The 18,217-nt window shown below is 35.3% G+C and overlaps 1 protein-coding gene across 1 annotated transcript in view; it reads left to right on the top strand.

Moving 5' to 3' along the window:
• PRKG1 (protein kinase cGMP-dependent 1) overlaps nucleotides 1-18,217 on the top strand; it is a 570,089-nt gene that overhangs the window by 445,914 nt on the left and 105,958 nt on the right. The window contains exon 7 of the mRNA XM_023739537.1: nucleotides 1,430-1,504. Coding sequence (XP_023595305.1) covers nucleotides 1,430-1,504 — 75 coding nt within the window. The remainder of the gene's footprint in view (nucleotides 1-1,429; nucleotides 1,505-18,217) is intronic.

The following is an 18,217-nucleotide window of genomic DNA, read 5'->3' as shown; positions in this document are numbered from 1 at the left end:
ATATATGTATATTTATTTATTCATTTTCTGCTGACTCTGTAATATTTTATTTTATAAACCCAAACCAAACCTATTGCTGTCGAGTCAATTCCGACTCATAGCAACCCAAAAGGACAGAGTAGAACTGCCCCATAGGGTTTCCAGGGAGCAGCTGGCGGATTCAAACTGCCAACCTTTTGGTTAGCAGCCAAAGTCCTAACTACTGCACAACCAGGGCTCCATTTTATATTATAGATATATATATATAATAGATGAAAGACTTCACTGTATAAAGTATATTTATGCACGGTTTGAGAAATATAGTAGGATATTGAATAGGTTAAGTTTACCCAGTTGCATTACTTTTCCTGGTTTATGTTAAAGTCAGCTTCTTTCACTACCCCTCAAAATGTGTTGATTTTTCCCTAATTCTCTCTGGTTAATTATTTTCCTATCTTCTGCATATTTATTTTGTCTTTCAAGATTACTTCACTTATTTGTTAAGTGGGGATAATGATGCCTGTGTTTTACACTTTGTTTGAAAATTGGAATTAATGTATGAAAATGCTAATTTAATGTCCCGAGGTGGTGCAACTCATAGCAATCCTATATGACAGAGTATAACTGCCCCATAGGGTTTCTTAGGCTGTAATCTTGACAGGAGCAAATCGCAGGGTCTTTTCTCCCACAGAGCCGCTGGTGGGTTCGAACTGCCAACATTTCAGTTAGTAGCCAAGCCCCTAACCATTGCACCACCAGGGCTCAATTGGAAGGTACACAACAACAACAACAGGTGGTACAAATGATTTGCACTAAATCGCTAACTGAGAGATTGGTGGTTCAAACCCACTCAGAGGCACCACAGAAGGCCTGGAAATTTGTTTCCATTAAAATTAAAACAAATCAGACTATTGCCATTGAGTCAATTACGGCTCATGGTGACTCCATGTATGAGAAAATCCTATGGAGCAGTTCTACTCTGTAACAAGTGGAGTCGCCGTGAGTCAGAATCAACTCGACAGCAACTGACAGCAACAAATACTAATTTAAAAGGATAGTACCTGACATACATTTGGCATTCCATAGTTGGTAGATTTTGTTATCTTGGTATTATAATTAAATGACTATTAACTTTGTGATATGTATCAATTAAAGTGTTGCAGACTTTATTCCACTCCATTCTTTGACGACTTGCTTTTTCCTGATAAGGTTCTGGGTATTGGGAGCCATAGAGGTGAACAAGATAGACCAGGTCCCTGCCCTCAAAGAGTTTATATTCTAATCAGGAGAAATATCACTAATATGTTTCATAATAATGTATCTAGATTAAGTGTTTGAATACATTTTTATTTAGATTCCTTTAGATTATTTCAATATAATCCTGGCTAGGTTGTCATTGTTATTACTTTATAGAGAATTTTCCTGAATCATTGTGTTTTTTCTCTTACAGCTCTTTCAAGCATTTGATTGGAGGGTTGGATGATGTTTCTAATAAAGCATATGAAGATGCAGAAGCTAAAGCAAAGTAGGTGGCATTTTTTTTTTCCTTTGGTGATAATCTTGATTTAAAAAAAATTTTTTTTAAATGAAATAGGATCAAATATTTTGTTGGACTTGACAAAGCCCACCACTCTGACAGGAAAAAAATTACTTGAGAGGAAAAACAGGCGAACTATTCAAGGTAATTATTAGTGTACTCACTTAGTAAATGTGTCTCTCTTTAAACCTGAAGCTTTAATTTTGTGGTGAAGATCATCTCAACAAGGGAAGATGGCTATTTTAAAATCTAATATAAACAAAGTAAACACATTATTTCTCCCACTGAAGATACTTTCTGAATAAATGGTCATTGTATTCAATAGTTATTTTTGAAGTTGTATGAAAAATAATAACACTAGAAATATTTCCTCATGTGAATCCATTGTTTCTTCACTTTGAGCTTTGATGTTACTAAACTATGAGCAGAATGATATTAGGTACTAAATATACCACTGTCATGTTTTGTATACCAAAATACAATTTTATCTATGAACATAACTTTCCTTAAAACAAAGCTTTATTTTGACAAAATGTTGAGTTATATTGAGATTGGCATTTTCTGCAAAACTTTTAGGTTACTTTTTAAGTTTAATCTCTATTAAATTTTAATATAGATCTTTCCCTCAATGAAGTAATTGAAGTAAAAATAATTTAGTATTTGATATCATGCAAAACACCTGAAGGATTAAATTGACAGAATTTAGTGGTAAATAGATAATTCAGGGCCAGAATTTTGTTGATTGGTTTTGTAGTAATATAAAAAGCAAAAGAAATAAAATATTTTGCCTTGAAAATCCATGAAGTTGAAAATTTTGATCTAGAACTAAAAAGTAAGGTCTATAATACATGGTGACCTAATAAAATTACATGATTTTTGAAGCTGTATAAATACGGTCACAATTTCTTCTCTACATAGTTTGCTTTTGTGTCTCCTAATCTTTGGAGGGGCATAGGCTAAAACCCTAAGGTTGAATGCCAGCAGTGCCTCTGTCAAGATTTGCTCAAGAAATTGCACTGGGCAACTTTAACACCAAACCTCACACAGTACTTAGTATTGCCTATACAGGGGTGATTAGTATTAATTTTTCTGATTTTCTAAAATATGTTAAAATGCACATCAGTGCTAAATGTAGACTTTAGTTTCTGACATTATCTAGTACTAATACCACCAAGATGGCAGAGGGGTCCATTTAAGGTACTTTATCATTTTATAAGTTGTAAAACCTCCCTTTGTTAATGGTGAGCTTTCTCCCTAGAAGAGTATTTTATTGTTATATAAAAACTCAGATTTCTAATTTGTGTAAGCATAATTTTTCATATATATATGTGTGTGTGTATATATATATTTCACTAAGCTTCCCACCAGTCTCTCTGCGTCTTTATCTATCTGTCATCATCTGTCTGTATCATTTTATATTCTGTAAATTTTATATACATAATTACTAACTGGTGGTAATTTTAAAAATCCATGTAAAATCTACTTATTAGAGTTACTAGAAAAAGCCGGAGGTCTTTTACATTAGTGTACTCTTGCTGCTTTGATCTATTTCTGTCCCTATTAACTCTTAGATTCTGCTAAGGAGGCTTTTGTATAACTCCTATTTACTCCACCCAAAGTCAAGACTGGTCATTGGCTTACAGTTGGTCAGTGATCAGAATGTAATTGTGAATTAGGTATATCTTTCTCAGTGAGCTATTAGCTTTATAAAAATAACTGTGTCTGCATCTCATGAATACTGGCCAGTTGTGGTGACAATTCTTCACATTGGAAGAAAGTTTATCAGTATGCAAAATATGACCCTGAATGAAGTCCAGAAGCTTCGGGTTCTGCCCCTGTCTCTGTCATTCCCACCCAAGTGGTCTTGATCATGACCTTTAACACCTGTCTCTCCTTCTCAGGTGTCTAGAGCTTGGAACCGATTTAGTCTAGTTTGACCCCCTGCTGAGAATTTGCATTTCCACCCCCAGATATACTGAATCTTATGTATACACAAGAATCACTTGGGGATCTTGTTAAAATGTAAATTCTGATTCAATATATCTGGGGTGGAAGGGCAAATTCTCAGCAGGGAGTCAAACCAGACTGAACCAGTTTGAAGCCCTGCAGGTACCTCACCTCTAAAACAGTATTTCCAAGATTAGCTGAATGTAGTATGTAAAACCACTTTGCAAATTATAAAGGGCTATAAAAGTGGTAGAAGTAATCATTAGAAATATACCCTAAATTCTTGATATGGCTGGATTTACAATTATTTCATTATCAATTATATAAAACTAATTTTACCTGAGCAAGCAGTCTTTAATATTATACAGGCAAAGTTCTCTTACTTTGATAGCATATCATGAAATTAAACCTAACCTAGAGACTATCCATAAAAATATTTTTTATAACAACAATAACATTTGGTTAAAAGAGAGTTCAATTGTGGCTCAAAAAATAATGAATATCACCCATAAGTACTGTGCTCCTTGAAAAAATCACCTATATGAGACCAAATGGTCAAAGGTTAAAACAGAGATGATAAGGTAAGGGGACAGGGAAACTAGATTAATGAAAAGGGAACAACCGGAATGGAAATAATGAGAATGTTCACACATTGTGAAGAATGTAACCAATGTCACTGAACAACTTGTGTAGAAATTGTTGAATGGGAAACTACACTGTTGTGTAAACCTTCACCGAAAACACAATAAAATAGTATTAAAAAAAAAAAAAAGAGGGAGAAAGTTCAATTGTGATTAAGGAATAAGAAAGGGCAATGAAATGACAACATCATTGTTGTTTAAAAACACTGCTATTTGATCTACCAATCTGATAGATTATAAATTAGCCATTATATTTATATTTGTATATAAATCAAGGGAGTTAGATCAATTTGAAGTTTTCTGTTCAAATCATACTAAATCCAAATGAACGTAGAGCCCACAGTCTTTAATATTGGTTATTATTTAGAAAGTGGGAATCACTTGATGAAAAATCATCTAAAATAATTGGTCCAAATTCTAGAGAGAGTGAAGTGTACTTTATTCCTCAAAATAGCCAAATAAACAAATAAATGCTGGAGGAGTTATTGTTATGCCTTTTACAGTACTAGCATTTTATAGCTTTCTAATAAATAATTAATATCTGAGGATTCCTGAAGCTGAAGGCATCTTTTAATTAGATGTCCTATCACTCAGAAAAGGCAAACTGTGAATTATTCCTCAGGGAAAGCTTTTGAGTTGAGCTAACAGGTTTAAACATCTATTTGTGCTGGCATTGTTGTCTATCTCTATTAAATTTTTCCTCCTTAAATACACTGTGCCTTCACTTTGTAGTTAGGGGATTTGTAAGTTTTGCTAACATGGCAGAGACTAGGAACAGGCTCTAATTGACCTAAACTCCTTGGATAATTCCATTAGTGCCTCTAAATATCTATATAGATCACAAAACCTGGGCCATTTAAAACAGAGATGTTGATACGGCACCACTCCGTTAAGTTTTACTTTTTCAAAGTCCCCTTGATTGCACAAAATCCTCACAATACTATTTCTTAAAGCCCTACTGAAATGATGCATACTGTTCATCCCTGTGAAATCATTGTAGGTATTGTCTCACTGACTACCCCTATTTGATTAAGAAGAAAATAAAAGTAGGATTGACTGTAAACTTTGAGTCAGCTGAGACATTAGCACCTCAACTGTGAGAAACTCATTAGCTATTAGCATAATCAGGCTCAATAGCAGAATGATTCCACAAAATGTACAGACCATTTCTTTCATTAAAAACAAAACAAAACAAAACAAAACAAAAAAAAAAAAAAAAACGCCCCTTCATTGGACACAGTGGCTGGTCTAGGAAGATTGGCTTGAGAGATGTATTCCAGTGAAATGGTTCTCAGACCTCCTCTACTGTTGGATATGTGCCCTCAGCCTGTCTCCCAAGATATATTTCCTACGAAGAAAAATTGTTCTTGACAGACACTTTACCTTTATGGCATGTTTAAGCTTCTCTTGATTGCTGCTAATTATCCACTAAGGGCTTCTCTTTTTAAAGTATGAAGTTATAATCACAAAGATGTTAGAAGAGAGTATGTCAGATCAGAGTTAAGGATCGTTAACCCTTATTTTGAGCAAGAAGCACATTTGATAAAAGGTACACATCATTTTCCTTTGAGAATATGTATTCATTCATTCAGTAAACATTAAGAAATTACTTGTGATGAACTAGGTATTGTGCTTTATAATGTGCATACCAAATAGAAAACAAATTTTCTAATACTAAGGATCTTACTATCTAGTAGGGAGATTGATGTGTAATTCAATTTTTTTTTTTTTTACCACTTAGTTCTAAGAATAAGTTATGATCATTATTATGAAATAACACGGTTTGGGTATAGCGTCCTGTCTCCCTATTTATGTCTTGTCTTATAAAAAACATATCCATTCAGAATTATCAAGTAGAAAAAGCAAATGTTTTATTTTATTATTTTAAGTGTTCCTGGCATATGAATACAGACTATTTCTTAAATGAAATATTTTCAAGTTATACGATCATTGATGTCTTAATTGATGAATACTGTACTCAGAGTTATAGTCAAAACAGTTCTTTCTCTGAATAAACAGCCTCAAAATATATTTTTCAACTTAGCCTGTTATTCATTATTCTTTATTTTAATAGTGTTTAGTATAAAGGTTGCACTCATAAGGTGATTTACATATGCCACAGAGTGGGGAATAAACCAGAAAATTTAAAAAATCAGTGTCTTATTTATAATGACATGTATTTTTTATTAAAATATGTATATTGTAATTATTAACAGATACAATTTGGCAAGATAGAAAAAGAAAACTACAATCTAAACCAACCAAGCACAACTGCTATTAACTATCTTTATGTTTCACAGTTGTTCTTAGAGTGCATTTACAGTTTTGTTCTTTGTTTTTTTTTTCCATTTAACATCCATCATATCATAAACACTTATAATACGATTAAAGTACTCTTCAAAAACATCATTGTAATGGTGGCATGATAACACAATGAATGAAAACAGCATTCTAGATGGATTCAAGTTATAGCCTTGTTGATTCCATTGTGCATTTGAAGATCTCAAGCACTTCTTTTTTAAAACAACAGCACCCAAGAACAAAACACCTTTAAACTGGTCCCAGCTAGCAGTGTTTTCCAAACTATTTTATGTTGTATCACTCACAGAAAATGGGTACAACATATTGCACCATTTGGTTCAGCTGCCATAGGCTCTACCCTGCTGCCTTGAAGGCTGAAGAGATCCATATCTAAGCACTCCAGTGGGGAACCTCTGACAGCTCTATAAACATAATTCCTAAGTGCATTTAGTTATGATCTAAGTTGATGATACTCAATATTGTTCTCCATGAGGAACTTTTTTTCATGTCAATTTGTTTGTAAAGCCTCTAAATGAGCATGGTCATGTTTTTAAATCTACAACATCACTTGACATTCATACAGCTTTAAAGACTCTCTAGCCCCTCATGTACCAACATCATCCATGTTTATACATTTCTTCATTTTCATACATTTCATTCAACAAATGGAGTCCCTGGGTGGCCTAAATGGTTAAGTGCTGGAAAACTACCTGAAAGGTTGGCAGTTCAAACCCACCAAGTTGTGCTTCAGAAGACAGCCTGGCGAGCTGCTTCCAAAAGATCACAACCTTGAAAACCCTATGGAGCAGTTCTACTCTGCATCACATCTGGTCACCATGAGTCGGAATCAACTACGGCAACTAACAACAATCCAACAATTATTTTTCTGAGTGCCTATAAAATGCTGCATATAAAGAATGAATAAAATATACATGGTCCTTGTCTTCATGAAGCTCATGGTCCAGTGGGGTAGATAGACACACATTAATCATTCTGGGAAGGCTTCCCTGAGGAAGTGGTATTTGAACTAGATTTGAACTGAATTCTGAAGAATTAGCTGGTGCTGGCTAGGCAAGAATTAAAGGATGACAAAACAGTCTTGCTTACTTTGGACATGTAATCAGGAAAGACCAATCACTAGAGAAGGATATTATATATGTTAAAGTAGAAGGCAAGTGAAAATCAGGGAAACGCTCTATGAGATGCATTGACACAATAGCATTGTGTCATTGACACACGTATCAAAGATCATGAAGATGGCTCAGGACCACACAACGTTTCCTTCTGTTATACCTAAGATCACCACGAGTCAGAGCCAACTCGATGGAAACCAACAACAGCAACAAAGCCAGGGAAGGAGGTGTGGAGATCATTGCAGACAGATCAAGTACATGGACAAAGACCCCAACATAAGAAACAGTATTACATATACAGTGAACCAAAATACCAGTATGGCTGGGACCTAGAAAGTAAGAGAAAGAAATGAGATAGGAGAGAATGGCAGAAGCCAAATCTTGCAAGACATGATAGGTCATGTTAAGGATTTTAGGAAATTACTTCAGTCTTCTCGCCGGGCAAATGTTATGAATTAGTTTACAATTGGAAACTCTTGTGATTGGAGAGGTGTAAAGTGAAAGCAGGAAGAACAACTGGAACATATTCCAGATAAAAGCTGATGACAGATAGGACTAGAGTGAGGGCCAATGAGAAGAGAGGAGTATTTAAGAGATATTTATGAGGTAAAGTCAAGAGGTTTTTTTTTTAAGGAAATGGCTATTGGTAATGAAAGGGAGAGAATTCAAAGATGATGTAAGGATTTTTGATCTGGATATGAGGGGGAATTGATGACATTCACTAAGATTGGAGATGATTGCATGGTTACTAGGTTTGGAGAGTATGAGAGTAGAGTGATCTTGAGTTGATTTTTTGGATAGATTAAATATGAAGTGCTTTGAGACATGGCTAAGTAGGTCTGGAGCTCAGAGAAGGGGTTGGTATTAATTTGAGAATAATCAACATATAGATGGGAGATCCTAATTGAAGCTGTGGATAAGATAGAAAGTAGAGAATGAGAGGAACACAACTTTAAGGATTGATTGCTGACAAGTTTCAGCACTGAAAAGCCAGGAAAAGAGGCATATAGCAAAAAAAAAAAAGAAGAATAAAGAACTGAGAATGGGAGGTTGAGAGAGACAGGTAGAAGGAAAACCAGATTCACATGGCATCAAACAAAGAAGTTAAGGGTAGAGTAGTCTGTTTCAGGAATGGGAGGGATATAAACAGCAATGTTGTATGCTGTTAAGAGTTCTCATAAGTTAAACAAATGCCAGTCAGATTTAGCAACCCACTGGTTTGTTGGCATCCTAGGATGGAGTGATAGGGATGTAGCCATTCTAACTTGGGTTGAAAATGAATCAGATTTGAAGAAATAAGAGCCGATGAGCTTATACAAATGCTATAAGAAATTTCAAGGAAAATAGCCAGAAATATACAATGGATAATTATATATCTTTAATGGTGAGAGAGAGGTGAGCATGTTAAATGTAGTAGAGAAGGAAAGGGTAATGGTATAGGAAAGAGAATAAGACAGAGTGTTGTGGGTCTCAGGTCCTTTTGATTTTCACAGAGAAAGACAGAACTTCCCTTATAAGGAAAGGAATCAGACCATCTCCACAGATAAGGTTTACATCATTTTGTGATGTGATTTCGTGGTCGAGAAGGTCTTCACCTTTCTATCTTACACTAGCTAAGTGTTCCTTTCAGTTTAAGTATTGTCCTCTCTCTAAAGAACCTTTAAAAATAGTAAATTCCTAAGAGGAGAATTTCCAAACATTGTAGCATAAATTTGTACGTTATCTCCCTTTCCTCTAGTGATAACCCGTGCCTCCCTCTGGTCACAGAGAGGAAAGAGGCTCAATGAGCGAGAAGGCAAAAATTTGTCAAAGATTTAATAAAGACCCACCTTGGATTCACTGTTTTGTCCTGCCATACTCTTCCCACCATGCACCACAATATGTTCAGATATTCTCTTCCTTGTTCCAAAAAGAGGACATTTATATAATAGATTCACATAAGAAAGAAAAATAAAAGTAAATAAGAAAGATTGAAACTATGGTAGGGTCCTTATCATCAGTGGAGGAGAAAAGAGTGATGCCCAAAAGAATCAGAGGTACCAAGGTTGGCCCTGATTTATTGCCCTTAAACAAGGAAGTGCCACAGTCATTCCATCTCTCACTTCCCCTGATTCTTGGCAAGAACTAGAAATATTATTGCTTACGTAGGGTTGCTGAGTCAGAATCCACTTGATGGCAAAAGATTTGGTTTTTTTGTTTTGTTTTGTTTAGGGACCACTCATTGGCCTTTCAATGGAATAGCTCAAATAAATATTTTACTCCTATTTCCATAATTAGTCCTCATTGATTTAAAGCCCCTCTTCTGTTTACAAGTTCATTTGCAAAGGAACATTTCAGTCTGTCTGATATTTTCAGCATTACTTTTGGTGCTGAGCCTTGTAATTTGGCACAATGTGACAGCAGTAAAAGATGTTCTCTCATTATATTTCGTTAGCAGAGACAACCTTTTGGTTGCTCACTCTGCTTGTCATGGGGTGGTTGCTCTGTGCTCTTTGGCATGCAGAGGGAACCAAGGACTGTTGCTCAGGCCTTTGAAAATTCACTCATTAAATGCATCTCAAAGCATACAAAGCTACGCAAATTGAACCGATGTCTGTATTGTTTGGTAACATCTTCTGAAATGCCCTAGGGTCATCTAGCATCTAACAAACATGAGATTTTCAATGCACAATTGAGTACACAGGGGGTTGTTCTTTTGAACACCCAGACTTTGAAATTTTGGCCTTTCTTAGTAGTGTTTTTCTGCCAGGCATTTTAAAGATCTTAGTATTCCCACAATCTTATCAACAATTTACTTAAAACAACTTGGTCTTGATCTAATCAATTCTCAGGGAAATGAGCCTGGAAAATTGTTTTTTTTTTTTTTTTCATCCTATGGAAGGAATTCAAGTGAGCAATATCCTGTTCCAAAATGGGAACTCTACGCCGATTAAATCGAAAGAACACTGAGAATGACATTATGAAATAGCCCTCAACCAGAATTAGAACTTGCTGACCAATCCTAGGGCCGAGTAGTCAGAGAACAGCCCCATTCTCTGGGCAATAAAAATTATTTTCCACTTTACTGCAGGGCAAAGGATGGGAAACTTGAAAAATTTGCAGCAGTTTGCCCTGAACTAATAAGTTGGCTTCCAGCCTTGCAAGAGTTGTTTGCTTTTCAAATTCCAGTACATGTAATCAGTCTGTGAAGAGGTATAGAACAGTTTCTAAGGCCATCAGTGCTAACAGATAAATACTTCAGTGGGCTTCTTGTGACTATGAAGAGCATCAAGGTAAATTTCTCATTCAAGTGTAGTGAGACTTATTTGGTGGCTCTCTCAAAAAAAAAAAAAAAAAAAAAAAAAACCCTCTATCCAAGGCCAAGTAGCTTTTACCCTGATAATCTTTGTTTTGTTTGTTTGTTTCATTAAAAAATTTAAAACTCTCAAAGGCCATTTGCTAATTTATTCTCTGCAGCATTTATCTTTAAGACTCCCTAGGTAGCAAGACTTTATAAAGGTGAATCCCAGTATGTCATTGCATACAATCTTTTCTAATTGACAGAGCAGAGGACTAAAAATAATTGAAAATTCTGTGCTGCCGACTTTCTGGGTGGACACAGACAAGCCATTTGATTACTGTGATTCCGTTTCCTTTTTCTGAAAAGGAAGGATGATGCCTTCCCACCATTGTCATATTCGTTAACAATTGAAAATTACTTTCAAAACATAAGGGGCTCTTTAAATCCTAAGGATAATTTGGTCCCGCATGGTAATGAGGTCGGGCTTTCTGAAACCTTAGATGTTCATAGAAAAGAGAACCGCCCAGTGTATGTGTCTTTTCTGTATGCTGATGTCCGAGAGCCTGGCTGTGATAGAGTATTTATTAAAAAGGAGAAGGGAATAATAAGTGTATCCCTCTGTGTGCTCAGCGGTTTCAATTAAAAAAAATCTTTGGCTAACATGCCTTTTCTTCTCCTGTGAAGGCAGTCTCCCTCATTGGAGTGAAGATAGCACATGACATAATTCTAATCCTGCTTTACATATCAGGTTGGCCCATTCATTGGGCCTTTGAATCTAGTGAGAGCAAGACTCATGGCTCAGTGCTGAAATCCGTCCCCCTGGCAGTGCTGTATGTACACAGTGTGAGGAACATTGCCTGGGAGTTGGGACTTCATGTGACCTTGAGCAAGCACCCTAACCCCTCTGGGCCTGTTTCCTAGCCTTTAAAAATGACAATCTTGAAATCCTTTCTAGTTTTTAGACTTAGGCTTTTAAGATGCTTAGAATATGGAAGTTAACAAGGCATTCCTTCAGAAGCACAATTCCCTTTTATAGAAACAATATTTTTACCTAAATTCATAATGAAGACATCTTTGTGGTCATCAACAGAAAAGAGAATCTGAAGGATCATGGAATAATTTGTGGGTCTATATTATAACAAAGGTCACCGAGTTATATTTCTTTCCTCTTTGAATATGGAAGTACTGCTGTTAGTGCTTACTTTATTCAAAGTATTTACAACAAATTCATGTGGTTTTACTTGAGGTGTGTTGTGATAACTCTTAGCAGTTAATAAATTAGCCTTTAGAAACAGACCATTTTTCATTTTCATCATTATACATACAATTTTCTCTTGCCAATGTGACATTTAGATATGATAATAAGCCAGGCTATCTTTCAATAAAATGCCATTAGAAAATTATAGAGTTTCTTTCAAACTGGAAAATATTTTACTAATATTTCCCTCATGAATCCTTTTAGAAAGAAATGATTTTTAAATCATAAACTAGAATGGCAGCATAAATAGTTTTGATACAATGAACAAAATACACCATATTAATTTACATCTTTAAGTTGTTGTTTGAAAGAGATGAGATATGATAGGATTGAAGCAAGGCTGTTGCTCACAGCCATTGGTGTATATCACATCAGTTTCCCCCAATGCACAAATTGTAGGAATTAGTCAACTTTATAAACTGCGTTAATTACTTCAGGCAAGCAGCCTATTCCCTAACATAGCAAATATGTAGAGACATAAAACAAAAGCTATTACTCTAATATTCAGAAACTGTATGAACATTTTAGGCAACTTAAATAAGTTACCAGTGGATCATACTGAATCATAATAATCCTAATGACCTTGAAAGGGGATAAAGCAGCTTCCTAAAATGATTACTTTAAAACCACTTTCAGTTTCAGCACATAGAAGAATAGGACACATTGGATCTATAAGTAGTCCCTCATCAGTTTTTCTAAGTTTTTTGTTCAATGGCCCTGAAATTTTTTTCAGCACAGTATACTTATTATGTTAGTAAATTTGGCTTGTCAAAATGTCACAATTTGGTAAATTTTACTGAAAATAATATTGGTCGAGGAGCTGCTTTCCTAAGCCACCATGCCAGTGAGCAGATTATTCTTGGAGATTTCTTTGAATGGGGTTCTTGTTTTCCCTCTCCCATAGCCTCTTAACTTTATTAGATTATTTGAACAAATAAATTAAGGATGATGAGTATGCTGTAGACTGTATACCAATCTTTTTGTTACTTCTCTTTTTTTTAGAATTGTTGTAGTTTAAGTGAAGTTTACTTTTCAAGTTAGTCTCCCATACAAAAAGTTACACATACATTGTTATGTGACCCTAATTGCTCTCCCCTGACTGTGACAGCACACTCCTCCTTTCCACCCCTGATTCCCCAAGTCCGTTCAACCAGCTCCTAGCCCTCTCTGCCTTCCCATCTTACCTCCAAACAGAAGCTACCCGTTTAATCTCTTGCATTCCATTTGTGCTAAGAGGCACGCTGCTCACAAGCATCGCTTTATGTCCCACAGTCCAGACCAATCCTTGTCTGAAGCGTTGGCCTTGGAAATTGTTTTAGTTCTGGGCTGATAAAGAATCCAGGGGCCATGCTTTTCAGGGCTCCTCCAGTCTCAGTCAGACCATTAAGTCTGGTCTTCTTACTAGAATTTGAGTTTTGCACCCCACCTTTCTCCTGCTGCATCAGGGACTCTCTGTTGTGTTCCCTGTCAGGGCGTATATACCAACTTTTTAAATTTCAAATGGACTCCAAAAAGTTTCCTTGAGATATAAAAAGGCCATTGAAGAGATAACATCTTGTTAAACATGGACAAAATGACAAACAGTGCTTTTCTGAGTGACAGCATGAAGTAGGAGAGTATATCAGCCCTGTTTTTCAGAAGGCTGTAACCAAAAGTTTGGCAGTTCGAATCCACCAGGCGCTCCTTGGAAACTCTATAGGGCAGTTCTACTCTGTCCTATTGGGTCGCTATGAGTTGGAATCAACTCAACAGCAACAGGTTTGATTTGGTTGACATATATATTGATTATTATTCCCTTCTACACTGACATGTGTGACCAGAACAATAACCTTATATGCCCATGTATACAAGAAGTAGTCCCCAACTTACAGTGGGGTTCTATTCAGATGACTACTCTGTTGTAAGTCAGTTCTGACGTAAGTTCTGACCACATTTTTTCTTTTTTTTAGTTTTCATTATTTTTTTAAATTATCAGTATCTTTATAAATTCTATCTTTGTCTTTGGGTGTTGGAAACATTACATCTGAGAGTGATAACATGAGCAAATTTAGTGATGCAACATTTTATGTAGTACATATTACTAACGATAAGACGTACAAAAAAAAGGATGGTGGTAAGTGCAGTTCATTGTAACGCGAGTACGTTGTAAGTAAGTCGAGGACTACCTGTATAGAGGAGCAAGGAGGGAGTGTAAGGAAAGGGACTCTAAGAGAAACATTCAATCATTTTTCGAGATGTGATTACCCCTACCCTGTTTTTTAAGAAAACAAAGATACAATCTAAAATTATAGCATTAAAAATTATTGCATTGTATGGGGCACATTTTTCTAGCTCCTATATTCAACTGTTTATTGCATTCACCAGCCACATTAAGAAATCATAAAAGTTAAAGAAAAGTGTTTCTTCCTTTAAAAAGCATATATATTCCCAACAACCAAATAAATACTGTTCAAAAACAAAAAAACAAAAAGATCTTACCGTATTATTCCTTAGTATGACGAAAGGCAAGACATACTATTGGCTTTACATAATTCCCCTTTTATCTACATTGTTAATAAAATCATCTATGATATTTTGCTTTGCTAATGTTTTGCGTTTTAATGATGTTACTATGCAAGTAAAACAAAATGAAATAGGTAAAAGGAAATTAACTTTATTAGATTATACCACAAGAGATTGCCCACATTTGACCAGTTTTGTCTTACTAAAATGGCAATTCCATATGATTCAACCTGTAATTTCATAAGAAATTTCTGATACTTTGATTGGTACAGAGCACTTAAGAATTAGACAGCGTAATGTCATATATCATGCTACATTATTTAATTTGTAGATTCTGAATTTCCTTCTAGATTTTTCATATTTTAACTATCAATTTCCACCCTATAAATATTATTCCTAAATCAATGTATTCATAAGCTTGTTTTATGAGCTTTTTGGTGATATTAGAAATATTACACAGCTCTCCATGTAAAGCAGTCCCTGGGTGGTGCAAAACGTTAATGTGCTTAGCTGCTAACTGAAAGGTTCAAGGTTCGAGTCTACCCAGAAGTACCTTGGAAGAAAGGTCTGACAATCCACTTCTGAAAATTCAGCCATTGTAAACACTATGCCGGACAGTTCTACTCTGATATACATGGTGTCACTATAAGTCAGAATTGATTCAAAGGCAACTAATGGTGGTAGTGGTGGAGCCATATAAAGGTTGCTCAGCCTCAGCACTATTGACATTTTGGGCTGGATAACTCTGTTGTGGTGGATGGACCTGTGCATTGTAGGATGTTTAGTAGCATTCCTGGCTTCTACTCAATTTAGATGTTGCCAAATGCCTAGGGGTGGGGATGGGGTAAAATTGCCCAGTTTAGAACCATTAATATAAATAGAAGACAAAAAATACAAAATTATTGGAGAAAAAACAATAACATATATTAGTATCAGGCATATAATATTATCAAACATGAAAAATGAGCCTTACTTTCCTACAATTTCCCTCCCAGGAGAAAAGTTTAAGTGCAATAAAAGTGTTACAATTGGCATTTGATAAGACTTTAAACTCCACAAGGACAGAGTTTGCCAAAATTTGATTAATTTAAATACTAGAATAAAACCAAATTATGTAAAATCATTTATCTGTAATTAATTAAGATTCTAAGAGTCTCTTTATTACTCAAAATTTAGAAAAATCATATTTACTCCTTCAAAGGACCAGAATTCTCAGCATTATGGGCAATTATTCACTGGGAGAATCTGGCTCATGAGGATGCTGAAACTTTGTTGTCTTAAGACGAGAGAGTTAGTAGATATGCCAAAGTGGGGAAAACACTCAGCCTTGGTTTGTACCACACATTGTTGACTGGCTTTTTTTTTTTTTTTTTTTAACATTAGATGCTAAGTTACTGTAATAGCCTCAAATGTAATTACTTAGTTATAGTACAATGAATTTTCTTTCTAGTCATATAACCCCTTGGGTTATAGTAGTAAAACATGGCATTGTATTTAGACAACACAGAAACAGATTCCAGGTAAAACGAACATCTGTCATAGAGTACTGACATTACATCGGTAATATGGTAGAAGTGTATATTGTAAAACTGAATGCACCACAAAAGAGAATAAGCTACAGGCAAAAATAGAGGTACTTTTGAGAACTGGAAGTCACAGATTTGACAGTCTCTCCAAATAGCAGTATTTTTACATTACAAGTTCTATTGACATGGTTTCATTAACTTTTAGAAATAAAAGTCATGACATTCTTTAAATTCCAGCTTTGTGGTAATCACATACAATAAATTCTGCCAACACAATGCTATATTGTCCTCCTGCTGTGAGCTGACATGATCACTATTCCCCAAATACATCCAAGAGCCAAACACTGGGCAATTTGACTCCTAACTGGTTGAGGAAAGAGCCAGAAACAATTAGAGAGATGCAGCCATTGTCAGTCCATAAGGTGCTGTCATCTGTACATACTCTTGCAGAAAGTGGACGTTTTAAACGCAGAGAAGACTGGAACTTTTGCACAAGAGAAGAAAGTTAGCAAAGACTGAGAGACATAGGTTCAAGATTGTTAAAAAGACCCCAAGGAAAATAATAATTTAAAAGAATAGACTGCTGGGATTATTATAAAACAGTAGACCTTTAGAGTGTTTTTTAAACTATGAGTTATAAACCACTAGGGGATCATGAAATCCATTCAGTGGGTCATAACCAGTATCTTTGTTATTTCTGAGTGCATTATATGCAATAGTATTGTTTTTTAATTTTTTTTTTTTTGTGTGTGTGTGTGTGTGTATGCTGGGTATAATGAAAACGTATTTTTTAATGTGGACTAGAGTCAAAAAAGTTTGAAAACCATAATAAAGGAATCAATATAAATGCATCTCTCTCATATCACTTGTACTACTCATTAGAATTTCAATTTTACTTTTAAAAACAGATTGTTTCTATTGTGTGTATTGCATAGTTAGACTTACCTTAGGACTACAGACTATACCGCCTTGGTCAATCAGGTACCTTGAAAATTTGTGCAGTTGAATCCAAGGAGGAGAAAGCAAAAAAGTAAAAGGGACAAGGTACACATATTTTAATATACAAAGCACGTGTCAATCTAGTGACAGGCTGGTAGTGTCATCTCCGTCTTCCAAGGACAGCACATCATTATTGTAGGGAATTGATTATATTCACTTTTTTAATTAAGATATGCCAGGCATGTACTAGGCATAGAGAAACAAAGCAGAAGATATGTTCTCTCCCCTTGAGAAATTTAAAATCTAATAAGAACTGCAGCAATTAAATTGCTGATTGTGGTGTTATTTAATAAGGGGAAATATGGAATGCTATAAGAGCACTTAGTAGGGACATTTATATATGCTTAAAGGTTTTCTCTGTTTTTATAATGACACTCTTCTATAGAAAGGAAAATTATAGGAGTTTTTTAAAGGAAGGGAGGATTTTGCTCATGTTGCCTTGTTTTAAATTATCTACTGATTCTGTCATCTATAGTAGTATAAGATGTGGTTGCTGACAAAGTATTGATATAAGCACAGTTTAAAACTTCCTTCATACTTGGTATACTTAGCATACTATATACTACCCCCCTCTCCACCTTCAGATATATGTATGTGACTAGGGAGTATAATGAAGAGTTTCACTCATCCACCCCAGACCCCTCAGGTCGTAATAGATTCATTTAAATTTGCCTGTTGTCAAATTAGCTGATCATGCTTTCACTGCATTTCAAAAGAGAGACACAGATCAGGCTGTAGTATCTGGATTCTACCCTTACAGATGCAGCACAGCAAAAATTAAAGTAAACTTATCCTGTCATCAGGGACTGGTGTCAGCTTTTTAGAGCCACCTCTTTTATAACTGGTGTTCTCACTTCTATCCTTAAGCTATCCCTTCAGAATTTGAAAGCTTTATTAATCCTGTAATCACCACAGATGCTTATCAATGTGGGTTATCTCTGTATTTATTAAAGACATGGTATCTATTTACTGTAATGTATAGTATTAAAAAAAAAACAAAACGAACCTTTGCTGTCCAGTTGATTCCAACTCATAGCAACCCTATAGGACAGAGTAGAACTGCCCCATAGGGTTTCCAAGGAGTGGCTGGTGGATTCAAACTGCCAACCTTTTG

Source organism: Trichechus manatus, unplaced genomic scaffold (assembly GCF_000243295.1).
Source record: "Trichechus manatus latirostris isolate Lorelei unplaced genomic scaffold, TriManLat1.0 scaffold00007, whole genome shotgun sequence".
Taxonomy (NCBI): Eukaryota; Metazoa; Chordata; class Mammalia; order Sirenia; family Trichechidae; genus Trichechus; species Trichechus manatus.
This window is presented reverse-complemented; position numbering and strand designations above follow the sequence as displayed.